At 59.8% G+C, this 26846-nt stretch overlaps 1 protein-coding gene across 1 annotated transcript in view; it reads left to right on the forward strand.

The window, feature by feature from the left end:
- Window positions 1-21485, forward strand: part of Fam207a (family with sequence similarity 207, member A) — a 21854-nt gene extending 369 nt beyond the window's left edge. Inside the window, exons 2-7 of the mRNA XM_005375907.2 lie at window positions 1224-1238; window positions 1553-1661; window positions 12331-12399; window positions 16433-16580; window positions 18813-18881; window positions 19721-21485. Coding sequence (XP_005375964.1) covers window positions 1224-1238; window positions 1553-1661; window positions 12331-12399; window positions 16433-16580; window positions 18813-18881; window positions 19721-19844 — 534 coding nt within the window. The 3' untranslated portion in view covers window positions 19845-21485. The remainder of the gene's footprint in view (window positions 1-1223; window positions 1239-1552; window positions 1662-12330; window positions 12400-16432; window positions 16581-18812; window positions 18882-19720) is intronic.
- The last annotated feature ends 5361 nt before the right edge of the window (window positions 21486-26846 follow it).

The following is a 26846-nucleotide window of genomic DNA, read 5'->3' on the forward strand; positions in this document are numbered from 1 at the left end:
CCGCTCGGGGGGCCGCCTGCCTGCGCCGTGGCCTCGCGCGGGGCTGCGGTTGGTGGCCTTGCGAGTCCCGCTTCCTCCCCGTGGGCCCCGGCCCCGCCAGAGCCTGTGCTGGGGCGCGCAGCGGGTGTGGACCGTAGCCCTAGGCTGGGAGCTCTGGGACCTCGCCGTCAGGGAAAGGGGAAAGTGGTTTCTTTTTCTCTCTCTTTTTATTTTACTGTCTTTTCTTCTTTTTTCTTTTTTTTCTTTTTTTTTTTTTTGAGGCAAGGTCTTGCTATGCAGTTTAAGGCTGAACTCACTGTTTATCCTAGGCTAGGCTTGAACTCACTGGGATCCTTCTGCCTCAGCCTCCCAAGTGCTGGGATTACAGAAGTGCACCACCACACCCGGTTTTGGCGGGTGGGTAGAGTCTAGGTATGTAGCCCAGGCCGGCCTTTAGCTGGTGGTGATCCCCCTGTCTGAGCCTCCTGAGTGCTGGGATACAAGAGTGCAAAGGTTTGTCTCAGTTATTTTTCTCTCGTTCCTGGGACAAAATACCTGACACCCAAAATTAAGGAAGGAAAGGTTTATTTAGCTCACAGTTTGTGGAGGTGTCAGTCCATGCTGGGCTGGTTCCAAGGCAGCTTTGGATCATGGATCAATCACAAATCCTAGAAGCCCGCCCCATGACTGCATGAGGCTTTGGGGAGACATGCAGACACAAACCATAACAAGGTTCAATTTCTGATCTCTAGTACTTAAAAAAAAAAAAAGCAGCAAATAGAACTTGACAGTATGAAACACTGAAGTTTAATATGAATAGTGAGCAAAGCAGGAATTAAGATTTCTAATCTGGTTGTATTACTGTAACATTTGAGAGACTCAAACAACGTCACATGGGTATAAACCCGCAGAGGTAAGGGGTTGTCTTTGCAGCATGTGTCTGCAGGTTTTCTGGGCTGTCATGTCCCGTGCATGGTGGGGAGGCAGAGGGAGGTGTCTCCCCTTGGGGTCCCTGCTCCTGCTCTCAGAATAAGGGGTCACAGCACTCTTCTAGCACCTGCCATGGCATTTGTTCAGATCCCCTTGGCCTGAAATAATCCTTCCACCAGGAGTAGCATATTGGGGATGGTCCAGAAGGATCCCTCCTTTGAGGCTTGATGCCGTGGTCCTTGTGGACTCTGTAGAGCTTGGGTCTTGAGTGAGCTAGGTGGGGACCTTGGCATACCACAGCACGGCCTGCAGAGGGACGTGGGGCCCGTGTCTTGGTAAGGGTGAAAGTGGGTCGTAAGTAGACCTGGAGGCGGCCATCTGTGCTGCTGTGTTCTGTGCCTGGAGGTGAAGGGTGGGAGGGAGCCTGGGTCCTACTCTTGAGAATGCGGTGGGAGCAGGGAGCAGGAGCAAGGCAGGGCAGGAGGTGAGGCCGCCCATCCAGTCCCCAGTGGTCAAGCAGAGCTCACTGGGAGACTTGAGGGCTGCATGACCTCCTGTGCTGGGCCGCTGGCGTCCCGTCTCCCTCTGCAGCCACAGAGCCAGCCTGATGCTGTCTTTCTGTCCTTTCCATTGGGGCTCACAGGACTGGGGGTTCCTTCACACCAGCATCTTTGCTGGGACCCAGATAGACCCGAGCGCCCTGGTGCAGAAGCTGGAGCTGGACGTGAGGAGCGTGGCCTCCCTGAGGAGAGGTGAGTGGCTGTCCAAGGGCACGGGGCTGTCTGCGCTGAGCAAATTCAGGTTGACCTGCACTTTTAGAAAACATCTGTTTTTGTTTTTTGTCTTTTTGAGACAGGGTCTCACTATGCAGTTTAGGCTGGCCTTCAGCTCACTTTGTAGCGGAGGCTGGTCTCTAACTTGCGAAGATCCTCCTGCCTCTGCCTCGGCCTCCTGAGTGCTGGGATTACAGGTGTGTGCCACCATGCCTGGCTAAAACATCTTTTTTTATGGAAAAATTAAGGAATAGTTTTGAGAAAGCCCATGTACCTGTCATGTGCCTTCAGCACCCATCTACTTGTGATTTTTTGTTGTTGTTGTTCTGGTACTGGGAATCAAACTCACAACCTTGTGCTTGCCCGGCAGGCTCTGTACCACTGAGCTAAATCCCCAGCCCCTACTCATGATTTTAAAGTGAACACCAGGGTATTTCATTCAGAAGTTCTTCGGTATACTTCTGAGGGCCCTTATCAGACCTTATCTACACTACCATTGTCACACTCAGGTGAGTGAGCGGCATCCCGTGTCCATGGCGACTACTGTGGCAGAAACCAGGTGTGAACATGGACCCTTGCCCAGCAAGGGCCTTTGCTTTCTTGCGCTGTGGAAGGAAGTCGTTCTTCTCCTGGGGTTTTGCTGATACACTCCCTTAGCATCCTTTATTCTGTTTCTCCGAGCCAGCTGGCCTCATTTGTAGGCCAAGCTTCTGGCCTGTGGGCAGAGAGCAGCCCTCTGCAGTGAAACCCCGTGTGTACTGCGAATGGTGACAGTCACACACTCACGTAGATGTGAACAGGCCCTCCCGGGCGGGCTGCCAGCCCTGCTCTATGGGCCTTCCCAGGCTCTCAGCTGCACACTTTCCATCTTGTATGCACCTCAGCCTTCAGTGCTTAGGTGGCCTCTTTTTTCCAGCGTTCATTCTCTGTGGTCTCAGTGCTGTATAATTTTCTTAACTCTTAATTACAAACAGCTCCCGGGATTTCCCTGTGATTTTCTTTCTTTCCAGGTTTCCATCTGCATCTTGTTGCCAGTTATAATTATGTCACAGGTGCGGTTTCGTTGTCAGCATCATTGCTTTGGGTCTTAGAATTTCGCCAGGGTCCTTTGTCTGAGTGTCCTGCCATCTTTGAGCCTGATGCCCTCCTACTGACAGTTCTCAGGATGACACCCGAGTGCATGCAGCTCGTCCTGCCCGTTCTTCCTGGCAGTGTTGCTGGGACCTGGGTGGGGCTGCCCAGCGCCTTGCTGGCTGTGTGGGCTGTGTCTGCTCGAGGCTGGAGCCCAGCGCTGCGGTTTTGTGGTGACCCACAGGAGTGCACAACCTTTCGCATGTCCTCTTGTTCTCTCAGCTTTGTGTGTGTTTGGGGCAGTTTGATCAGCTTCCTTAGATGTAAATGCAGTCTTTTTGGGTGCGGATGAGCACTGGGAATTGAACCTAGGACTTCACACGTGCTAGCTGTGTGTGGAGAACCACTGAGCTACTGGCTTGGGTTCCCCCCCAGGCTGCCCCCTGTGGAGTCTCCCTTCCCTGGCAGACCACGTATCTGCTCAAGTTTCCCTCCACTCCCCAGGCGGTAACAGTGCGTTAACCAACCATCTCCCTGGCTCCGCAGCCTCTGCCCAGCCTGTCCTGTTCTCCCGTGCAGCCTGGGCGGGCTTGGTTTCTGCTGAAGTCCCAGGGCTCTAGGCCCCCTCCCATGCAGCGTGCTGTTCCTTGATGCCCTCAGAAAGGGTCCCCAGTCCCTTCGCATGGGAGGGCACATGGTGTGGAGGCGGAGGGGCCACCCTGGGGGCAGCTGGCAGGTAAGGGCCCCTTGTCTACGGAGAACCTCCGCCTGTCCCCCCACAGAGTGCTTTTTCTGAAGGGCTCACTGAGCAGTTAGGTGGGGTCCTGAGGAGCGTAGGAGTCTGGATCTCTTTGTGCACGCAAGCCCCTCGGAGGCGGGCAGCCGTACTGCTGTGGCCCAGCTTGTGTGGTCTGGGTCCTTGGCGTCCTCCTCGAGTGTGTCCTTCCACCCTGTGAGGGTCCAGGGGACCAGATTATCCAGCTGTGCTGCCCTGCCTGGCTCTGGCCCAGCATGGTCTGCGCTCTGCCAGCTGTGGCTTGCACCGTGCTCCCGAGAGGATTTGGAAAGGTGCTTCTGTGAGAGCCCATGCAGGTCCTGGCGACCTGGGTCCCTGGTAGCCCCTGAGGCGGCTTCCAGGACACTGTCCCTTGGCTGTTGTTTTTCCGTGTGTTACTACGTGCCTGCGGGTCTCCTGGGAAGCAGCCTGGCTGGCTGTGTCCTGCACTGTGGCTCTGGGCCCTGGTTTCTGGAGTGTGTCTCCAGTGCTGGCCCTGGTTGGACACGGGTGACTAGGATACCCCGTGCTTCCTCCGCTGTGTGGTGTGAAAGACGTTGCTTCCAGCTGAGGCCTGCAGACCTTTGGGAGGCACTCAGGTGTGGAGGGTGCCCAGCTGGGGAGGGCTACCTCTCCTGAGGGCTGCAGAGTCCCTGTTGCTGTGGGGCTGGCTCTGCCCCTCCTCACAGCAGGTTGAAGGCTTTGCAGCTCCCAGTCTCCTGTGAGGAGGGTAGGTGGGTCATGTGACTCTGCCCACCTACCCATCCTTTTTGTGTCTGAGGCCCTGGAGTGGAGGGGACCCCAGCCACGTGGTCCAGTGGAGGCAGAGCTCTGCCCGGCCCGGCCCATCCTCCCCCGGGACCCTGCCATGCCTTGCCACGGCCTCTGCAGCCTGGAGGCTGAGTCCCTGGGTGCTCTGGTCTTTCCTATTTCTGCTGGATCCCTCCTCTGCTGTTCTAGGTGGGGACTCTGTGGCTAGGGATCTGCTCAGCTCTGTAGCAGCTCCCTGGGAAGAGGAGCAAGGGCAAGGGCGTGACCTCACCCGGCCACCCTGCAAAGACACCCCTGCTCCCACACAGGCTCCGCCCTCTGTGGCAGGGCCAGTGCCAGCTTCCTGGGGCCCTGGGCCCCTGTGAAGCAGTTCTCTGCTCCTTCCAGTTGTGGGTGGAGACTGAGGCAGTGGCAGATTCAGGTGAGCAGCCCTTCCCATCCTCCCTGCACTCAGCACCCCAGTATGTGCAGGCTGCAGCTGGGACAGCAAACTGGGCACTTCGTGCTCAGCCTGGCGGGACCACCCTGGAGGTGCAGGGCTGTCTGGTGTGCGTGTCCTTCCATCTGGGCACAGAGCTCACAGTGGCACTGTGCTGTCGGGGGGTGGGGGGCAGCCCAGTACAGCCTTGCAGCCGGGGGCAGCATGTGCTTGTGTGGCGCTCAGGTAGCTTGAGTCTGGCACTCAGGCCTCCAGAAGGGCACGCATGTGGCCCTCTCAGGTGTTAGGTGCCTGTCCAGGACCCAACTTGGTGGTCCCCAGCAGAGTCTGTGGATGTGACCTCTGGGTCCCCTTTGGGAGTTCATCACCCCTGTGTCCCCGTGCTCTGCCCAGCAGAGGGCAGCAGAGCTGCGTGTCCTTTCAAGTCAGCTCATTGGAGGACAGGACTGGGGTGGAGCATGCTGCAACCTCTTCCCTGTGGTCAGCTCCCCAGCCGGAGGAGGCTCAGGGTTTCCTTCCGGCGTTTTTACAAAGCTGGGAAGCCAGGGTGGTGACAGGAACCTCGTGTAACCAACTCCATGCGTGTGCCCACCAGACCTCAAACTTACACAGAAGAGGGTGAGCATTGTGAGACCTCTCTGGAGGCCCATCCTCCGAGGAGGCAGCCCTGTCCTTGTCACTCCATGGGCGCTGCTGGGCACTGCCTTGTTCCCACCCGTGTCCCTGTGAGTAGCACCTTGCTGGGACCTGGACCAGGTGTTCAAGTGTGGCCAGTTTGGCCCCACGAGTATTTCCGTGTAGGGTCGCATGGTGGCATTTCTCTGGTGTTCTGTCACACCACCACGGAGTACAGTGCTGAGGGTTTTTCTTGGCCAGGGCCGGGGCAGGCCGGGAGCCAGCATGGAGCCAGCTGACTGGGTTCTGTCCTGCCCCCTTTTCCCTCCTGGCAACCTGAGGCTTTCTGGGGCCGGCTCCTTTGCTTCAGGGCTGGGGGACCCAGGAGGTCATCCTTTAGAGCTGGACAAGCAGATGAAGAAGCCAGGCTGTGGCCCTCCTGGACGTGAGGCCCTGGCTCTCCCGACCCGCCGTGCCTGGTGGGTACCACACCTGCTCAGACAGTGGGGTGGGGCGCTTGAATGGAAGCTGCGTGTTGGACTGAAGGCCTTGCAGCTGTTGGGATGTGTGGCCGAAGCTGGCAGGGCCCACAGACCTGTGGCCAGCTGCAAGCACTTCCTGTGCTCTGGGCACTCAGCTAGTCACAGAGTGGGAGGAGCCCATGTTGGGTGCCCCAGGCCCAGGAGAGATGGTTACCCGACGTGGTGGTGGGTCCCACCATTGAGGGCCAGCATCAGGCCATGGCCAGGGCGTGAGCCCAGTCCTGAGGAGCAGAGGGAGGAGGCAGGGCGGCTCCTTGGCCCCCTTGGCCCCCTTGGCCCCAGCTGCCCCTGTCGCACTGCACCACGGCAGACCTGAGTGTTGTGGGCAGCCTCTGTGTGGAAGCAGCGTCCCACCGTCGAGAAGGCAGGCCTGTGGCCTTGCCCTGCCGCGACCGCTGTGCCCGGCCTGCACCGGTGCTGCCCATGTCCTGCCTGCTCCCTGCCTGCTCACCCACCTCTCCAGGGAGCAGCCCGTGCCACGCTATCGCCAGGAGGTGGCAGTGGCCCTGGGAGAGAGGTACAGGGCTGTCACTGTGGGGCGAGATGTGCCCTGTTCTCCCGAGCTGCCGGCCACCGGAAGGCCGGTCCCAACCTGCCTCCCTTCCCCAGGGTCTGTGGGGCTGCTTCCTGGGGGGACCTCTGGGTCACCTTGTCTGGGTGCTGCTGCCCGGGCAGTGTGTAGCGTGCTGGGCGCAGAGGCACCTCACGGCCGGGGTTGCTGTGTCTGAACGCAGTGCTGTTTCTGCTGCGTGCGAGCTCGGCTGCTCCTCACCCACGCCATCGGCAGGCATCTGGGTGGAAGGCGGCTGTGGTCTCCAAATAGAAACCCGGGGGCAACGGGGGGCCCCAGGCTCTGCCTATTTCTGTACCCTCACTCGTATTTCCCATGCCCCGCATGGACACCTGGCAGAGCCCCGGGGCATCCCACGTGTTGGTCCCTAGACCCTGACCCTCAGTGAGATGACGCTGAGCATGCAGTGGCTGTGGGCACTTGGTCGGCATCATGGTTTTCCTTGTGCTGGTTTGAGGATGGAGCTGTCTTCGGGGGCCGCAGAGAGATCCCTGCCTGGCCCAGCTGCCAGCCCTGCTGTGTGCCTTCATATGTTGGACCTGATGGGCTTGCGGCTGGCCCTCCTCGCCAGTGGGCACGGCCAGCCTAGGCACCTGCCTCGTGAGAGGTTGGCGCCCTGGCCCTGTTGAGGTGGCATGGGCACACGTGCATTTGCACCTCTGGTCTCTGTGCAGGTCAGCACAGCCCCACCGAGGCTGCAGGTGCTTCGGGTTCTCTGTGCACACGGCCGTGTGGCGCATACAGCGACCGTGCCATCTTTTTGCTGTTTTTGTGCCTTTGCCTGTTTCTCTTGCCTGTGCCTCCTGCAGCTCTGTGGGGCCTGTGGTGTCCTGGCCAGCTCCGGGTCCGGGGCTGTCCCTGCTGAGTGCCTGGAGACACACGTGCAGGTCTGTCAGAGGCCTGTCCCAGAGATGGGGGCCACTGTTCCCACACTGCCCCCTGGTATCGGCTCTGTGGTCTTAGCTGACCCCCTGTGGGAAGCTGAGGGAAGGGCACTGGGGGTGCTGGGAAGACCGTCCCAGGTGGGGGTCTTCCCGGGGCCGGGTCTCCCTGCAGGAGCCTGGGGTTGGCTTGAGCACGTCTGGGTGGGGCTGCCCAAACCTGCTCCAGCTCCTGGCAGATGCGTCTCTGGGGCGACTTGCCTGGCTCTGAAGCGCTCCCTTGCTACAGTTTGCTGTGTTGTGAGGCGCACGCGCCACAGCAGCCTCAACGAGCCGCGCTGGCGGATGTGGCCTGCTTGGAAGCAGGCCTGGCACTCCCAGGCCGAGGAGGGTGGGCAGTGGCTCTGGGAGTGAGGGCGTCTCGTGCTGCCGGTGTGCGTGTGCTGTTCTTCGTGAGCGCGGTGCATGTTTTGTTTCTGTGCCCTTTTCCCGTTTTTCTTTTAGACTTTGTCTTTTTTGTATTATTTATATAGTACAGTACTGGGGATTGAACATATGATATTCACAGGGAGCTCCATCCCCACTCTTTTTAAAAGATTTTATTTTGATACAAGTTATCACTAAGTCACTGTTGCCAGGCTGGATTCAAACTCGGGATCCTCCTGCCTTAGCCTTGCAGAGTGCTGGATTATAGGTGTGCGCCACCATGTCTGGTTTAGTGTTTTTCCTGTTGCTTTGAAAGAGGCATTTGCGTGTTATCTGCTAAGGATTATCTTTGATAGCTCATTTTGAATTGCTCACATGATTTCTTTTTTTTTACCTAAAAGGTTTTAAATTTTTTGGTTAGTTAAGAAAACTTAAGTGTGTTTCTGTTTCATGTTGCTTTTTTGTTGCTCACGAATTAACCTGTGGGACCTTCTGGCGTGAGTGGGCGGTTCCCGCTATCCCAGAGGGCAGCCCTGGAGCTGGCTGTATGTCACCCTCGGCCTGGCTTGGGTTTCAGGGAGCCAGTGTCCTGCTGGTCCCTGTGACGGACGCGCTCCTCCCATCGGCTCCACGTGGCCATTCCCATCCACCCTGTGACAGCCCTCAAACGCTGGGCTCCGCATGGCTGGGTCCACCTTTGCCTTGCGGCGCGCAGGCTGTGGTGGCAGCAATCGCCCCAGATGCATCTGCAAAGGCAGGGAGCGGGCTGTGTTCTCCCAGTGCGCTGCCTGCCCACGCTGGCCGTCCCAGCTGTGCTCAGTGTCTGGGTGCCTGGCATGTTGGCCGAGGGGACGGGTCCCCCTAGAGCACCCCATACTGCTGGGCTGTGGTCCAGCTTCCTGGGATGCACTGCTGGGTCGCCGATAGCCGGCAGCTCGAACACTGAAGGCGTGGTTCCTGGTGGCCGGCGCTATGGGAGGTGGTGACTGCTTGAGGGGCCTGGCTGGGGGTGGGCCTCGAAGAGGAGTGGGGGCCCTGGCCCTCCTCTCTCCCTTTGCTTCTGTGTGGCGCTCCTCCTCACCAAGACCCGGAGCCAGGGGCCAGGTCCACGTGCGAGCCTGGAGCAGCACTTCCTCTCAGCTCGCTCCCTCAGGGCTTTCACAGCACCGAGCTCAGCACCGCACTAGGTGATGTCAGGGCCTGCCTGTGGGTTGCAGTGGAGGGCACCAAGGTGGCTTGCTGCCAGTGGGGTCAGTGGCTCACGTGGTCTCCATTGTGACCCCAAGGAATGGGCTGCTGTGCTGCCACCACAGGCTGGGCCTGCCCCAGACCCAGCCTTCCTATTCTACTCCAGTACTGGTTCTCTGGACAGCAGGCTGGGCCGACCACCCTGGCGTGTGCTGGCCTGTCCCTTCTGGCGTCACTGGGGCTGCCATGGTGATACCCTGGACCTGGCATTCAGGGCGGGGTCTGGTCCATCTGCTGTACCTGGTGCCGCCGGCTAAAGTGCCCCACTGCCCCAGGACATGCCCTGTGCTGAGACAGCAACCGCTGCTGAGCCCCAGGCCCTGCTGCCGTGTCCCACCGCTCGACATCCCAACAAAGACAGCACTGTGTGGAGGGAGCGGCTGGAGGCACATCCCGAAGTGGGGCCGCAGCCCTCTCTGCCCTCGATGGTGGCCCTGGGCGGTGTTAAGCTGTGGGAGTCAGTGTTGTGGCTCTGGTCCTGTCCCGTCCTGTCCTGTCCTGCCCTGCCGTGAGAGTAGCGTAGCTCGGCAAGACCTCTGCCTTGCTCTCCACAGGACTTGGCTGCTGCTTCTTCCCCTTCATGTGTGGGTTCTCTCCTGTGCAGGCTGGGAAAGTCTTCGGCCCTGCGACCAGGCAGTGTCTGTCCAGACACATTCTGAGAGAGCAGTCCAGGCGGCAGCCACCTGACCTCTGGGCCTGGGGCTTGGCCTCAAGGCTGCCCTGCTCCAGAGCCGCCCCCAGAGCACACACTGTTCCCTACCTGTCCCCATCCTCAGCCCTGAGCCTAGATCTGAACAGGGGCACCAGTGGGCTCATCTCCCCAGAACTCCCTGTCCAGAGCCCAGGAGGACTCTACAGAGGCGACATGGTCTCTGTATCGATGTCATAAGCCTACACATTGCACAGGAAGTGCACCCCACCCATTGGCTCAAGGACACCAGGCTCTGGGGGCCCATTAAACAGCGAGGACCCAGTAATCTGCTCTGCATCCCAACCCCGGCCCCGGCCCCGGCCCCATGTCCTGCGTCCTGCATCTGCACAGGAACTGGCGTGGCCCACGTTCCCCCAGCCACACCGTCTGAGCAATAGCTGAGCCATGGCTGTCCTGAGATGGAGATCTCCACTGGCACTGCCTGGGCCTCTGGGGCTGGCCCACCTGGCCTACATCCATGGTGACCCCAGAGGACACAGCGCAGCCACTTCTGGTGAATGAGGGCAGGCCTGGCTGGTTACCAGGACGCGAGGAGGTGGCCCTGCCCACCTCATGGTGTTGGGCAGATGCTCCTGGTGGGCCCCGGGAGACCTGCGTCCTACATGTGGGGCTGAGTGCATTCTTAGCACTTTCTGAGTATGATGTGCCTGGGTCAGGGTTCACCTTGGCAGTTCAGCCTCCAATCCTGTCTCCCAGACTCTTGTAGCCAAGGGTTCCAGGGTCCCCGTGACACGTGAGCTGGCCCAGCCTGTACTGCTTTCCTGCAAGGCCGGTGGCCACTGTGGGTCCTCATGTCAGGGGCCCAGCTGTCACCCTGTCTGGATGTCCTGTCCTTGCCATTCTTCGTGGCTCTGGGTAGGGTGCTGGTCTTGCAGAGCCCCGCTTTCTCATACAGAAAGTTCAGTGGGTTCCTGACTGAAATGCACCCGTTGCCCCTGATGTCTCCAGGCGAGTCACATAGGCTTGCACAGAAGCCCTCTGCCTCCTGAGTGACCACCAGTGATGGTGACACGCGGGTGCGGGCGCCTGTGGAGGCCCAGTGTGATGCATCATTGCCAGGGTGGCTGGATCTGGTGGTGCAGGCTGCCTGACAGCAGCACAGGTCTGTTGCAGAAGCAGCCAGAGAGCATGGGGTCACGGGGCTGGTCCCTTGGAGGTCTCCCTGGACTTGCTGATGGCATCCTCTGTGTGTGTCTGGCCTCATTTTTTATAAGGACCCTGAAGCCCTCATTTTACCTTAGCTCTGTGACACTGTCTACAGACACGGTCACACTCACAGGCCCTTGGCCTCTGCACTGGGACGGTCCAGCCTCTTCCAGTGGGATGTGCAGTACACACAGGGCCAGGTAATGTCACGGCCATCTGGACCAAGCGCCGAGCCAGAGATGACAGGTGGTGCCCCGGGCAGGAGAAGGCATGGGCAGGCCGCAGCACCACACTTCACCCTTGGTGCCGGCATCCTCCATGTCCCTGGGTCCCTGCACCAGGGAAGGGTGCGGGTGCTGGCAGCCTTGCCCTGCAACTGGAAGGACACTGGCTCTGCCCCGCAGCTGACGTACCTCGACCTTCCCTCATTGTTCCCGGATGGCTCTGCAGCCGCCTGCCCGGGTCTCCCAGGCCATGCTATGTGGCTGTGGCTTCTGCTGAGTGGTGACCAGGCCCTTGATATCCAGAGCACCAGTGGCCTGCTCTGTAGCCTAGGTGGCAGCACAGTGAGAAGTAGTGGTAGGGCCTGGGACCAGGCAGGGAAGGTGGCCTTGGAACAAGGAGCACTCACACACCGAGCACAAGACAGTGCCTCCGCTCCCACGCTGCCCTGGGTGACCAGACGGCAACACGCATGTAGAAAGCCTGGTCATGGAGTAGCTGCAGCATTGCTGCTGTCCTGGTGAAGTAGGGGTGGGCAACCGGCCTGGCCACAGAGGGGATACGGCAGCAGGATGAAGGCTGGGTGCTCTAGGTCTCCAGGCACCAGCCTGACCAGGAGGCACAAGGACGGTGCGGGTGGCCAGCACAGGAGCCCCACCCCGGTGTCCTCGTCTGTCTTTACTGGGGTAAGCGTAGTAGCCGTGCTTTCCTGGATGTAGTCCTGTGGTCCTGGGCAGTGGCCCTGAGCGGAGCCAGCAGCAAGCAGATGCGTGGACAGGGCTGCTGTCCTGTGTGTCTGCGGACTTCTGCCCAGTTCATGTCCCCTGTATAGGTGGAGGCTCCTCTGGGCCCTGTAGTCACCTGCACTTGGTCCCTGGTTGAGGCGGGCAGGGGCCCCCCTCAGTGGTAACACTGCCTAGCTTTCCTGGCAGCCAGTGGTGAGGGGCCAGGCCAGCACCTGAGAGGGGTGCTGGTGCCTGGAGAGCCTTGGCATTGTGCTAGCACATGCTGTGTGTGTCACAGGGCTGCACGGAGCCCGAGGGGTCGGAGTCCAGAGCTGACTGTCCCCATGCCACAGCTGACTGCTTTGAGTTGCCGCAGCTGGGCTGCTGCCGGCACAGTGGGAATCTGCTCTGTCCCAGCCTCAGGCACTGTGAGGCAGGGCTGGGGGCTCGGGGCCAAAGCCCCGCTGGGCACTCAGGGCCCAACCACATGTTTTTTCTCCTCAGGTGCTGAGGTCAAGGCCATTTTGCCCAAGAAGGAGAAACTCAGGCAGCGGCGGGAGCGATGGCTGCAGAGTAAGTTTGCGCCTTCGCCCTCCAGAGCAGCTCTGTCAGCTGCTTGCTCTTGCACTTGGATGCATGCCAGGGCTCCCACGCAGGAGCCCAAAGCAGATACCCGAGGGGTCACCTGGCCCCCAGGGAGGCAGCTGCAAGGCTCTGGCGACAGCGGCCCCTGCTGTATGCGAGCACCTGCGGGGCCCACGTTTCCTGCTCTCTAGAAAACTGTCTGTGGAGGCTACCGCTCTTGACCCCTTGTTTGTTAAAGTCCATGTCGGTCCCTGTGATGAATGTTTTAATTTCAGAAGCTGCATGTGCTGTGTCCTCCCCTTTGCCCGCTGCTCTGGGCGCAAGCAAGTCCCTCTGTTCCCGCCTGGCCCAGGGCATGCCTGCCCCAGGCGGCCAGCCAGTCCCCGGCAGGCCAAGGGCCTCTCCTCTCACTCTGCTCGGAATGTGTAGTTATTTTTCATGACGCTAATGAGCTGCTGAAGTTCTCCTAAAAATATTCTTGTCTTTGCACAAAGATCACAAAAAAGATTGTTTTGTAATATTTTCATAGTTATCTCTTTATTGTGATTCTGCTGACTTTGTAAACTTTATTTGAAATGTTTCCTTCTTTACATCTCACATCTTGAAATGTTGTTTACATTATCTTTTCTTGAGGGTTTTAAAGAAATTGTGTTTTTTGAAGGTAATCGTTAGTGAAGCTTGCCAGTTTATTCCCGGAATACTAATTTTATGTCTTTGCCACTTTTTCAGTGTTGCTTCAATGGTTCATGCCTTCATTTTCTCTTTCTTAATTCCCAGGATAAAATCACGAGAGGTGTTCTTGGTAAGCTAGCTCTGGAAGTGTTCATAGACCATGGCTATGCCCACTCAACATTTCTGGGATTTACTCTTTGAGATGAGTAATTTTCATTTCTGGTGCTTGGTCTTTTTATTAATTCCTTGACTCGCTCTTTGCCACTCATATTTTCCTGAAGTAATCAGATGTCGGTCTTTATTAGCAAAAGGCTATATGTTGGTTTCTCATTATTAAATATCTTTCATGTTCTCATTGTCATTCTTTACTCTGCCTCATTTCTGATTAAATTAGATGGGAAGCTTTATCTCCCTGTCCAGAAATTCCTGAATTTAGTTATCAGCTCTGCTCTTTTGTTTTCTGAATTATTTGTTTCTGCTCAGAATTTCTTCAGGGTCGCCTGAGCGGCTCACCCCGCTGCTGCTGTGTGCTCTTCAGGAACACAAGGCTGTAAGTGGGCCTTTAAAGACAGCAGTAGCCACACCTCCCACATTGTTTTCCCTTCATAGCTTGTGGTCCAAAATGGCCTTCAGAAAAGTGAGGAGCATCGTTTACCGAGTGCCCTCACACCAGCTCCGTGGGTTTTACAGCTGATGCGCTGCTTCTCATTTTACAACCACCCGTGTCCATCCCTCTCTGTCCACCCCGCGACACTTCCCATATTCCAAAGCCCGCTGCAGACATCATCACACTTGCCCCCAGGTAACTCCGGTGGGGTTCGTTTTGTTGGTGGACCCTTTTTCCTTCTTTTTCTCTGGAGACTGTTTGTGTGCAGTGGTGGGGATTTCAGGCGGTTGTGTGTAGCTGTGCAGCTGAAGTCCTTTTCAAGGTGTTGGCTTCCTCACCACCCAGAGGTGGCTCCCTCGGCTGTGTTGGTTCACAGCTCTGCCCCGTGAGCCGCGTTTGTGGAGGCACTGTCTTGCCTGCCTGCCTGCCTGCAGTCCACCCACCTGTCCGTCCATCTGTCTGTCTGCAGGCAGCACGAGTGGGGGCTGAGCCTTTTGGAGCGGCTTGTGTGTGCACCCTCACGGCCCAGTCTCCTGTGAGGTGCCTGGCTGTGCCGTGTTTGGCTGGATGGGTAAGGCTGCATGAACATTTGAGTCTTCGTGGCCGTGTTTTCGTTTCTCTTATGTAAATACTTAGGAATGGAACGCTGGGTCATAGGGTAGGTGCATGTTTAGTTTCATGAGCGACTGCCAGACGTCTTCCAACCAAGTCATGCCTCTGTGCCCCCACCGGCAGCGTGGGAGAGTTCTGGTGGCCGAAGCCTCTCCCACGCGTGCACTGTCTCTCGCCTGGCCTGGCGATGGCACTGGCTTTTCTGGGGCCGGCTGGCATCACAGGGAGGGGTACTGTCCAGAGCTGCTGCCGCCTGTGCTTCCTCTGCAGGAAGTCCCTTTCCTAAGCTCTTCGCCTTTTATCACTGAGGTTCTCAAAACCCTCTCTGTGTCCTGGACTCCAGTCCTTGGGCAGCTGTGTGTTTTGCAAATATTTCCTCACTGCCTGTGATTGGCCTGTTAATTTTCTTAAATTTTTCTATGTCAGGAGTTTAATTTTGAGAAGTCTGGTTATGGTATATATATTTGATTTAAGAGAACTTTGCCTAATTCTCCGTCATGAAGATGTTTTCCCCGTGTTCTTGCGAAACCCTTAGGGACCTGCTTTATGTCCAGGCTGTGCTCCCTCCTGAGTTGATGCCTGTGGGCCATGGTCAGGTCTTTTGCGTCCTACAGTAGGCTTGCAGCTGCTCTGCCACCAGGTGTCCAGGGACCTCCTTCCTCGCTGGATGCCTTGTACTTGGGGTGGCTCCGGCCCGTGTGGAGACTCAGCCTAGCCACCCTGTCCTGTCGACAGTGTCAGCAGGTCCCCAATCCTTGGCTTCTGTGTGGAATCATGCCATTCGTTCGTCACTGTTCCGGAGCACAGCAGCAGCCTCGTGGGCTACAGGTTGCCCTTAGTCCTGGCCCAGTTCTGGGAGCGTTGTCGCCGCACAGTACTGCGTCTTCAGGCCCACTGGCATTGTGCAGTTCTCCTTGTAGAGGCTTCCCTTTCCATTTTTCTTTTGCTTTTGCTTTCCTGTGTATGTGTGTTTGGTTTGGTTTGGTTTGGACAAACTCACTGCTATATACTTTACAATTTCTGCTGCTACTGTCAATGGAATTTTTCCTCCTTTTAGTCTATAAAAGTCAATTTGATTTTCTTTTTTTTTCTTGCAGTAATTTCGTGTGTTGTGAGTTTGCTGCAATCTTGCAGCAGCCCAGCAAGCCCTGTGGGTTCTGTAGCATGTTCAGGAGTGTGTATATCTGTGCTGTGTTTCTCAGTTGGCTGTGTTCCTTGTATATTGGAACCACCCGTGCCAGTGCCATGGTTTTGCCCTCATCCCCTTGGTCATGCCAGCTCATGCCTGCCCTCTTGCTGCCTGCCTCCCAGTGTGCTGGGCAGGTGGTGCCGGAGCACAGTGGCTGTGGACATTTGCCCGGAATCTGCCACCTTTCTCTACCCTGGGTCAGACACCGCCCTCCTTTGGCGCTGCCTTCCTTATTCCGGGGTCTGCAGTCCCTGTCCTGTCTGCCTCCTAAATCCTCCCACCTGCCTGCCCTCCTGGATCCTGGCTCTCCAGGGGGAATGGCTGTGCCTGGCAGCACCTAGGGCACCAAATTGTCACCTTGCAAATCTCGGTAATCCCAGAGTGGGGGCGCGGGCCTTGTCAGGGGAGCCCAAGCGCAGTCAGACTATATACATCCAGGAGCACACTGGGACCCTTTTCCCCATCAGCTTTGACTTGGCTGCTGTGGTGACGAGCACATCTGGAGACCATGCCCTCCTGTGCAGAGCTGTAGGCCCTTGCCCATGCCGCCCCTCCATGCCTGTGGCCCTGACCCCTCTCCTGGCACAGGGCTTGCCCTGCCTACCCTCATGTTGGTGCTGAGCAACCGGTGTCTTTCCTGCCACCAGGCCTCCCTGCAGTGAGCGCCATGCTGGTCTCGATTCTCTGGGGCAGAGGGCGTTGGCAGTGCGGCCGGAAGCACAGGCTGTGCCAGCACATCTCTGCTGAAGGAGCAGCCCCAGCCTCGGCTCCAAGCTGTGCTCAGCCTGTAATTAAAAAGTCTACTCTGTGATTATGGGGAAAAAATAGCTCGGAGCCACTGACCCTGAGGTCTCCAGGGTGGGGTATGAGTGACGGACAGTAGGAAGCGTGCAGATGATGGACATCTATTGCCCTCTCTGACCCTATCCCCTCTGCCCCAGAAATCGAAGCCATCAAGCTGGCCGAGCAGAAGCGCAAGGAGGAGCGGAAACGCCGGGCTATGGTAGTGGTGGGTGACCTGCACCCCCTGAGGGACGCCCTGCCCGAACTGGAAGAGCTGGAGGCCTACTGCCCACCGCCGCCCAGGGGGTGAGTGTCCCATGGGCCGGCTTACAGGGAGCAAGAGGCCTGTGAGCTCAGCCATACCTGAAATGAGATCCTTGTACGAGGCGGGGAGCACTGTGGCTGTTGGCCAGGGCTTGGGAGCACCCAGGCCACGCCTTGAGACCCCAGCCCTGCTGACCTGAACTCTGCCACCCTTCCATCAGCCATGGCTCCCAGTCTGACTGCAGTCCATGGCCCCTGAGCGTGTGCCCCGTCCCAGCTTCAGGGCCTTTGCATGTGCCTCTGCCCTGCTCCTCCTGAGGAAGGTGGTAGCTCAGGCCTGGTCCTAAGGTGGGTGGTCGCCTGCTCATGCTGGCCGTGCTTCTCCCTGGAGCCTAGAGGCCTGGGTGGACCCGAGCTTGTCCTCATCAAGCTTTGGGGATGAGATGGGGACCTCAGCTTTGGGGAGCAGTTGACAGCATTGGGGCTTTGTATTCTGTCACAGCAGCAGGACTTCCGTCTTTATCTCCCGCATTTCTAATTCTGCTGTCTTAAAAAGCATTCTTTTCTACTGCTGAATTTCCTTCCAAGGGGAAGCAGGGGCATGTACTGTCTCTGAGCCTGAAGGTCCCGGAGGCTTCCCGCCGTGGAGGCACCAGCACACTCAGCGCAGACAGGGGCTCCCACCAGGGTGGGGCAGGGCGAGACTGCGGGACAGGGCTGCCCCGCAGATTCCACGCCTGGTTCTTGAGCAAAAATGCGACCTGGTCAAAGGTCCTTCCCCTCTTCTCAGTTTTCTCATCTGAAAAATGTGCTGGGCTCCTGGAAGGGAGGGCTGTATAAACAGCTGCCCGCCAGCCCTAGGAAAAATGTGCTGGGCCTCCAGGGCTGCAGGCCAGGGGCTGTCAGGGTCACCGTGCTCCTCATCACTGCCCCTCGCCGGGGCTCACGTGGTAGCGCTGTGTGCACCGGGCCCTCACAAGGCAGGGTCGTGTGGGACCAGTCTGGCTTCCTCGCCTCACCTCGCCGGCTCTCCATGGTTTCCCTTGGTGAGGGAGGTTCCCGTCCGTACAGGTCACACTGAGGTGACAACACGTGCTACCCGACAGCTCAGCTTCCAGTGTCCGGCCCCTGTGGCCCAGCAGTGTCCCCGCTCCAGAGCAGTGCAGTGCTGGGGATCCTGGCACGGGGTTGCCTCCCACGGGCAAATGGACCCCCCCAGGTTAGGAAGCATGGTGATAACTCCAGCAGGCCCAAGGGTGTGGCCGGCCACTTGCTGGTTCCCTGAGGCTCAGAGCAGCCCTAGCTGCGCCCCAGCCCAGCCCAGCCCACATTGCTGTCGTGTGGCCGAGGGCCCGGGGCCCTGTGGCACCAGCCGTGTTTGCTTTGGGTGCGTCAGGCAGGAGCGAGCGGGAAGGTGAGGGGCATGAGGCCTCCTCTGGGAAGGCCACTGTCCTAGAGGCTGGGCAGGAAGCGCCAGCGCCCAACAGTCCTTCCCCGGGGGCAGCACCTTAGGCACTATTTTGGGAAGACAGAAAATGTCTTCCATTCATATTTTAGAGGAAACATGAATAAGAAATCAGGCCCCCTGGTCAGCATGCTAAATTTAGGTGCTTCCCAAAACTTGGGCCCTTTTCTACCTTTCCTCCAGGCCACCCCCATGCCAGGTGGCATGTGGCACTATCATTGGCTTCTTGTCAGGTGCACAGCTCCCTGGGAAGGAAGCTTGGTGGCTGTTCCGCTGCCCAGTCCTTGCTGACCCCCAGGCCGAGGGCGTGGGGCAGGTCCCTGTGGAGTTGCAGGAGCTCTGCAGTGTGCACGGGGCACCCCTTGTGAGCCCTGAATCAGGCTCAGGCAGATGTGGACGTCTGGTCCGGGGCCACCCCACCTGGGGCTCCTCAGCGCACACACGTGTCCTCAGCACATGGGGACTGTGTCTCGGTCTCACGGTCACAGCAGGTCGCGCTCCCTCAGGACAGGGGCAGCGTCTGCTCGTAGGCCTGGCAGGCACGGGCTTGTCTGCTGGCTCTGCTTAGCTTGGCCCAGGCGTGGAAGGCTCGGTGCATGAGTCGGGGGGGGCCAGGCCCTGTCACTCGGGCCGTGGGCATCCGCTCAGACATGGTGGCTGGAAAAGCAGCGGTGGCGGCTGTCTGTACAGTTGCCCAGCAGCTGCAGCCAGCACGAGACCCACGCCTTCCTCACCTGGGCGCTCTGGCTGCTGAGGCCCAGGAGGCCTCGCGTGGGCAGGATTGGTGACAGGACTCTCTGTGTTCACAGCAGGGTAAGCAGTGAACCCCAACCAGCCCAGTTCAGCCAGATGAGCGCAGCCCAGAGACAGCGGCTCCTGTGAGTATGGCTCCTTGGGCGCCCGCTGCCAGGTGCACCCATGGGGCAGCACTTCCTGCAGTCACTGTCAGCATCTGCCATGTTTGAGGATTTTCACTAGGTTTCTTGGGGAGTGGGGTGTTGGGGAGCCATCGGGAGGAGCAGGTGACAGTCCCCAGCAGGGCCTTGGCAGCCCGGGCCATGTGAGCCATCCGCAGGACAACCCAGAGCCCAGACCACCGTGGTCTGGATGTGCCTGTGGTCGCCGGCGGCTCAGCCACTGTGTGTTAGAGCCACCACCCAGGTCCTGTCCGCAGGTTACACTCCAGGCTCCCATGGTCCCCTGGAGCACCAGCCTGAGGGTTCATGCAGCCTTTGGGCTGCAGGGTGCTCCTGGGGGTGACCTGGTTGGGTTAGAGCAGGCAGCAGGGGCAGGGGTGGTTACCTGTCACGTGGCACAAGCCCTGAGCCCCTATGCAAGAGCCTGTCCTGCCCCCTGCTCAGGCGCTTGTGCGTGGCTATTTTGGGCTTGCCAGGGAGCAGGCGCCTCTTATGTAAGGGCCCACAAGTCTGCAGAGTGGGCAAACTGCCACACTGCCATCTCTGCTCAGCAGGGTGAGCCCTCCATGGACCCTGGGCAAGCAAGTAGCCCACAGAACAGCACCCCCCCAGGTCCCCAGGCACTAGACACTGTTTGGGTGGTGACGCCAGGCTCTGCTATCCATTGCTGTGTCCGGGGCCTGCGTGTGGGGTGGCTGGTTCTCCATGCCCTAGGTGACGGGCTCTTTTCTTGGCCCTTGCTGCAGGCTGGGTATTTCACTGCCACCTGCTGACCTGACCTGTGGTGTATCTTCTTTCAGTGAGGAAGAAAGGACCCGGTTTCGGGAACTGCTGGCCAGCCCAGCCTACAGAGCCAGCCCCCTGCTGGCCATTGGACAGCAGCTGGCCCTCCAGATGCAGCTGGAAGGCGCTGACCAGCTGTGACCAGAGCGGAGTCCCGCATGCTGTGAGCATACCCTGGGCAGAGGTGCAGGGAGGCTGCACCCTTAGTGATGGCCTCCCAGCAGGGCCTTCAACTTGCTGGAGTGGAGAGCAGCTGCTGTGTGGTCAGTGAAGCTTTCATGACTTCTCTGCTGCCGCCCAGGTCCCCTGCATCTTGGGGCAGGGCCCGGCACAGCTGGGATGGTGGGTTGGCAGGGCCACACGTGTCCCACGGGGCGCTCAGGCCTGGCCTCCCCACATCGGAGAGCAAGTGCAGGCTCCCAGCTTTGCCTGCAGAAGGAATCTGAGAGCACAGAGGCCTGGGCGGACCACTTGGCTGAGCACCTTACAGACTCCTGCAGTAGCCCTTGGGACTCACCTGGCACCCATGTGCTGCCCCTGGCTCACCAAGGGTGCAGAGGTCACACCTGTCCCCCTGCTGTCCCCTCATCTACCCCACCTCATCAGGGCTGCAGTTTCCTCATGGCCCTTGTGGGCTGCTCAGTCGGGCCGCTCACCACCTTGTGGGGGCCGCTTGCCCAGCCCGCAGGAGAGTAGCTTCACGCTCGTAATCAGCTCAGGGTGTGAGAGGGAGGGTCGTGTCCCTGCTGCAGGTTCTGCACTCTCTCGGCTGCTCCTACCCCTGCTGTGCAGGACCTGCTGCCCCCTGCCTGCAGGGACCCAGGCGAAGGCAGTGGTGGGGCCTGAGAGGCTCAGGACTCACACAGGTCTGCGAGGGCAGGCACCAGCACCTGCTGCCCTCCTGCTGCTGTCTCCATGTCCCCAGCCTCGTGCCCTGGCCAGCATGCCCAGGCTGCTCCCGCAGCAGGATCCACAGCTTGGCAGTGTCGCCGAGGCCACAGTTGGAGCGCACATCCCGGGCCCCCTTTCCTGGGAGAGCAGCGAGACTCTGCAGACGCTGCATGGACACCCTGGAGGCAGCTGGCACTGAAGAGGGACAAATGGGGGCATGGCACCAATCCCAAGTCTGCTGGATCCAGCCGAGACCACATGCCCGGCCCTGTCCTGCTGCCGCCCGCCATGACAGCAGGTTCCCAGCGGAGGGAGCAGCCTAAAGGAGGTGTTGGTGACACCTCTTTCTACAGGAAGCACAGGACAGGGCCTTGCATGCACAGCCTGGCCGGTGGCTCTGTCCTCAGGCTGCGCTGCTTCGTGTGTGCGGCTGTGTGAGCCATCCCTGGCTACCTACTCTGCCAGTGACACGTGAGCTGTGCCTCGCTGCTGGTCTTAGGTGACCTGGGCCCACCTGGCTGGCATAGCCTTTGCCTACCATCCTTCCCTTCCTGAGCACCGGGTCCTTCCCTTCAAGGCTTGAGCTGAGGTATGACAGTTCAGGAGGGGCCAACAGACATGGTCCCTTGCCCAGGTCCCTTGACTCCTGTCATCCCAGTAGCCACGGACGTGGGGGCTGCCCTGGCCCCTGATGCACTTGCCTGCTGAGGTGTCCATGGGACCAGGCACCCCGTGTTCCCAAGACAAAGCACACGAGTCCTCCCATGTGTGGCTGATCCCCGAAGCAGCCAGCGTTGGGTGGATGCCGAGGAACTTCGCTCTTCGCCTGTGTTTTCTGTCTTTGTAGAATGAACATGAATTGCTTTGTAATAAACCTAAGTGGAAAAGTTATGCAGTTGAGTGGCTTTTACAATTTTAAACCCTGGAGTCTTCAGTCCATTTTCTGATTTCAAGGGTAAACAGCAGATAAAAGCCTCCTGGGGCCCTGCACAGGCCAGCCTGCCCTGGGCATGTCAGTGTCCCTGCATGCTGGGGCAAGTGCGGTGGGAGGGCAGGCGGGAGGAAGGCCGGCCACTGGGCCCCGCCCGCGAGGGTGGTGGCCTCCACACAGCCCCTCGCTGCTGTACCTCTTGGACCCTGGGGCAGCCACCACCACCCTGCTCCCGGCCGTGATTTCCGCCTCAGCGCAGGACCAGGGCAGCTTGGAACAGGAGCCAGAGCAAGCCTGTCCTCTTAATTTGCTTGGGCATTCATCACCGGTGTGGGAAGCTGATGTAACAGACACCCCCAAATGACCACAGGTGCCAGCACTGGAGTGAAGGGCCCCTCCCCACCCCCTGCCAGTGCCCCCAAGCTGGGCTGGGCTGCTCACACCATCCGGGGGCTGCACTTGGGTGGCAGCCTGGTGACGCAGCCTGGGACCTGTCCGTCACAGAGGCCTGCTGCAGGCAGATGTGGGGCCCTTGGCTGAGGGCTGCACTCGCACTGCCCAAGCAGCTGACAGGTGCTGCTCGGCTGCGATGTTCCCATAGCCCATTCGAGTCAGATGGACAGCTGTGCTGGCCCATGGGCCACCGTCACCTGGCTGCTTCAGAGCTCCTACATCTACAGAGTGCAGCCTTGCTCCACACTGGTGGACAAGGCGTTCTGGAGACATCCTCTGGGGGCATCATGGACACCAGGGTTTCTGAAGCGCCTCTCTCTCCACTCACAGAGCCGGGAGAGAAGGTGCTGCGGTCTGGGCAGGGGCCCTCCTGGTGGGGCAGGGAGGCAAGGACTTGGGGGGCGCGCACAGCTGTCGGAAGAGGGCAGGGCCTTGGCCCTGGGCTCCCAACCCTTGGGTCGCTGCAGCCGTGTGCCTAAAGGTCCCCTGCTGTTTTCCTGTGAGCAGAGACCTCTGTCCTGTGTCCCGGGGCCCCTGAACCCTAGAGGAGAGCTGGTGAGCGAGAGGGAGTGGGCGAGTGGGGGAGGGGTGGGGACACGGTGGGGCCTGTAGGCTGTCCGTGGAGTCCGTCCCAAGGTGAGATGGCACTGCCTACCTCACAGGTGCCCCACCTCCCTCCACGTGCTTGTGTGCCTGGCTATCTGTCCCCACTGACAGGGCTGTGGCCCCCTGGCCACCACAGCGGTGGCGGACGGGCCCCCTGGGCGTTCAGGAGGGGATGCACGGTGCACTTGGGGCTGAGTGCCAGCCCTCGTCCACTCTGCAGGCCCACAAGCTCTGGCTCTGGGGCGCGCCGTGAGGGCCTCGGGCTATACGCTCCACTCCTGGCATGCTGGGTTGGTGGCAGCCCTGTCCACAGCCAGCCACGGAGGCTGAACTGGGTGTCTCGTGACTTGTTTTCACAAAGGGAGGTCTGTGGCTGGGCGGCCCGGTGGGCAGGGTGGGACACAGGCACGGACGTGGCTCCCAGGCGGGCCGGGCTAGCGTACCGATGGGCTTCTGTACTGCTTGGGAGCCAGGAGTTGAACAAACACCAGGCGTGTTGCTGCTGGAATGTTGCTGCAGTGATAACATCGCTCCAAGATGCTGGGAGTGCTGGCTGCCACCCAGGCCTCGTCTGATGCGGCTCCCGGACACCGCCCTGGCGTGGGTAGGGGAAACCTAAGCCTGTGCTACTTCCAGCTGCCGCCTGTGACCAGCGCCCGGGGTGCTGCTATCAGCCCGAGCCTCCAGGATGTTGGGGAGCCGGCTGGCAGGCAAGATAACAGGAGCCTGGCCCCTGCCATCCCCAGAAGCCAAGGCTTGGTCCTGCCCTGAGACCCTCTGCCTGTTCTAAAGCCAGAGAACCAGCTCAACTGAGTTTGCTTCGAAGGTGTCAGGGTGACACAGCTTACAGTAATGACTGTCCGGTGCTGGGTGGCAGTTAGGTCTTTATATCTGGGAATCTTACTTTTAAAATCTTGGGTGGAATATTTCTCAGAGAAAATAGGCAGTTACTTCCATTTCTGAATCCAAATACTTCTCAGTCCCCGGAGAGCCTGCGATGTCCCCTCCTCCCCTCCTGTCCCTCTGTCCTGTTCCACTCAGAAGAGAAGGCTCTGGTGCTGGCGGGGAGCGCTGGCTGGAAAGCCTGGGAGTGGGTACGATCCCTTCCTCCCCAGGAAGGGAAACCGAGGCATGCTGAGTGCTGGGAGGCGGTGCCCTCCTCTCCTGTAGCCCTGCCCTCCTCAGACCCCTCACTCCTGTGCAGGTGTCACCTCTGTGCCAGCAGCCATGTGACAAGCAGGGCTGAAGTGGCGGGGTCAGGCAGCCCTGGCACCCGGGTCGGGTCGGCTGCCTCCTGCATCAGCATGCCTGCTGCCCAGGCTCAGGTGGGACAGAGTTCACACACTGCACACTGCGTACACATAGGTGCATTCCCACATCACACTGCACATGGACATGCAGTGCAAATGCACACTTGGACACGTGCACACTCATACAGCGCCGTATGGACACAGACACCATGCCCTGCACATATGCACAGACACCCGGTCTTGTGGACCAGAAGCACTGCCATGCAGGGACCCCCACGGACAGTCGGGTGATGGGTGACCTTCAGGGCGCACGGGGCTGAGCAGGGCTCTCTGCGCCAGGCACCTGGGATTTCCAGCATGGCGTTAATTACCTCCTTTCTCCCCTGGGCTGGGAAGAGTCTAATTACCTGACTATGGTTGATTGGAGAATCCAGGCGTGGCCCAGGCCTCCCCCAGTTTCCCCAGAGGGATTGGAGACTTCCTCCTCCTGCCAAGGGCCTGGCTGGCGCTCACTGATACCAAAGACCCAGTGGCCCAGCGCCTGCCAAGTCCTGTCCCTGGCAGGGCAACCCTGGGCTCCACCCCATGCTCATGGCTGCCCCCTGGGACCCAGTCTGGGCAGCCCTGCATAAGCTCAGAGCGTGGTAGGGCTGCCCTCTGGAGAGGCCTGGGCCCTCAGCAGCCCGGGGCCACCTGCGTCACCCTCACGCCCAGTGTCACTGCAGGAGCTCAGCCCGTGCACAGGAAGAGGGAGCAGGGTGGGGCACAAGTGGAGGAGGGACGGGGGTTGCTCTGTCCCTTGCACCCTTTCCTTAGGGCCACCAGCGATGTCTGTGCACCCCTGTTGGTCAGGGTGGTTCTGCATGCTCCAAGGTCCACAGGAGGCCACCAAGCCAAGGAAGGAAGCCCCATCCCAGCAGCCACCTGCCCTGTGTCCTGGGAGGGGTCTCTAGTCCCTATCACATGGCCCTAGCCTTGACCCCAGGCAACTGGGTCAGGAGCCCCCAGGCCAGGCAGCCTGCCTGCTGTGCTGGCCCTGAACAGCCCTTGAGGGGCATCAGTGGCTAGGAGGGAGTGCCTGGTTCTGGGCCCTGTCCTGCTGCCTAGGAAGTGACAGATGCCTGTACACCATGGTCATGGCATGCTCGGCTCTGGGTCCTGGGCTCGTGTGGCTGGGTTTAGGCTGAAGGCAGAGCCATAGGGAGCCGAGCCAGACGGCAGGGGACAGAGCTCCAGAGCCTGCTCAGGGTGTCTGGCAGGGGCCTGGCCTGCATCAGTGAGCACGAGGGGTCCTGGCCTCTGAGTCACTGCTGGTCACTGAGACGGCCACAGGACAAGGTGGTTGACATGCAGAGCCTAGACGTGGGAAAGTGGTGCCCAAGGAAGGTTGCGTGTCCCGGGAAGTGTCCCCACCGCAGGGCAGGCTAGCTGTGATAGGGCCAGGTGGCCGAAGTCCCTGTCCTTTCCAGGAAAGCCTCCCACCTCCCTGCCTGTCCTTCGGGGCCTTAGCCTTGAGAAAGTTTGCTCAGGACGTCCCGAGTCCCCAGGAGCCACTGGCCAGGCCAAACAACCCCAAGATTCAGACTGAGCTCCGCCTGAGCGAACCAGAGCCATGGGGCGTGTGCATGTGCATGTGTGTGCACACACGGGCGTGTCTTCAGAACAAACCTGAATGCTCTCTGCTGGGCACGATGTAGGCATTTGCTCTTACTTGCAAACTCCACCAGGTTAGGAGCGAAATCCATTAGCTTGGTCATGCGGCATCCTTGCCAGAGGAAGTGCTGCCGTGCTGAGCTCCACCTCAGGCCTGTGGAGAACCTCCGTACGGCTGTTTGTTTCCTGCGTGCAAGCTTGGGACTCCCGGGTCCTGCAGCCTCGGACGGGTTCCGGGTGTGGGCCCCGTGCCTGTGGCTCCCGGCTTGGAGTTGTCTCCCTGCTCCTGCTCCAACTCACCGAGGGCCCCAGTCTGGGCTGAGAGGTGATGTCCCCCGGGTTGGGTGTCCCCACACTAGCGTCTCGGGAGGGGGATGACACGGGCTGCTCACCATCTCCCCTCAGGGGTCGGGTCTGGCAGGTTTCTTTGGCCTGGCATGTGTCCTGTCATCTTTTGCCCCCCCCCAGCTCCCCTGGGATCCTCAGGCCCTGCTCTCCTTCCCTGCCTGGACCACATTGGCCAGCAGGACCCCGGCACAGCCCAGCCCTTGGTGCCCCGAGGTTGGGCTGTTGTCCCAGGCTTGCCGTTCCAGCAGGACCCTGGTCCCTGTGCCATAGCCACCACCCTCTGGCCTCCCCCAGCCCGCAGCTGGACGGCCCCCCACAGCCTGCGCCTCAGGGGCCCGCTGGTGTGTCCTTGTGACTGTGTGACACGCCCTACCTGAGGCCACTCAGAGCTGGAGTCCACGTGGCTGCACTTCGGGGCTCTGGGGCTGTCCTTCGGGGCCAACTCCACACCAGCTGCGCTGTGCCTCCACCACAGACTCGGTCCCAGGGACGGCAGCTGGGTCACTTCCCTCGCCACAGGCCCTGGCTCTGTGGTACCTGCACATGCTTGGTCACATGGCAGCCACAGCGGCCCTCAAGGGGAGCAGGGCGCATGGTGAACTCAGGTGACTGATGCGTGGAGACGCATGTCTGTGCCAGCAGAGTGAGTGAGACCCCCGAGGATGGCACGGGTGTCTCCAAAGGCAGGACCCAGGGAACCAGGACTGTGAGGACATTAGGGCACCCTGGTCACCAAGAAGACTGGGGGACGAGGCGAGGACAGGCGGGTGTGGTGCCCTGGGTGAGCCCGTGGGGACCTGCACAGACAGCTCTGGCGGGCGCCCACAGTGCGCCGCCACCCCCCACGCTCCCGCTGTGAACAGTGAGCGAACTCTGCACTGAGCCGGGACCCTGTCTGCGCGAAGACGCAGAGACGAGATAACCCATCCGCCTGGCGGAAGCAGGAGAGCCTGTGGGCACAGATAACGCACGTTTGCTTTGGAGGCAGAACACAGCAGGCTGATTAGCCGG

The sequence above is a fragment of the Chinchilla lanigera genome, unplaced genomic scaffold, assembly GCF_000276665.1.
Source record: "Chinchilla lanigera isolate Chin_1 unplaced genomic scaffold, ChiLan1.0 scaffold00006, whole genome shotgun sequence".
Taxonomy (NCBI): Eukaryota; Metazoa; Chordata; class Mammalia; order Rodentia; family Chinchillidae; genus Chinchilla; species Chinchilla lanigera.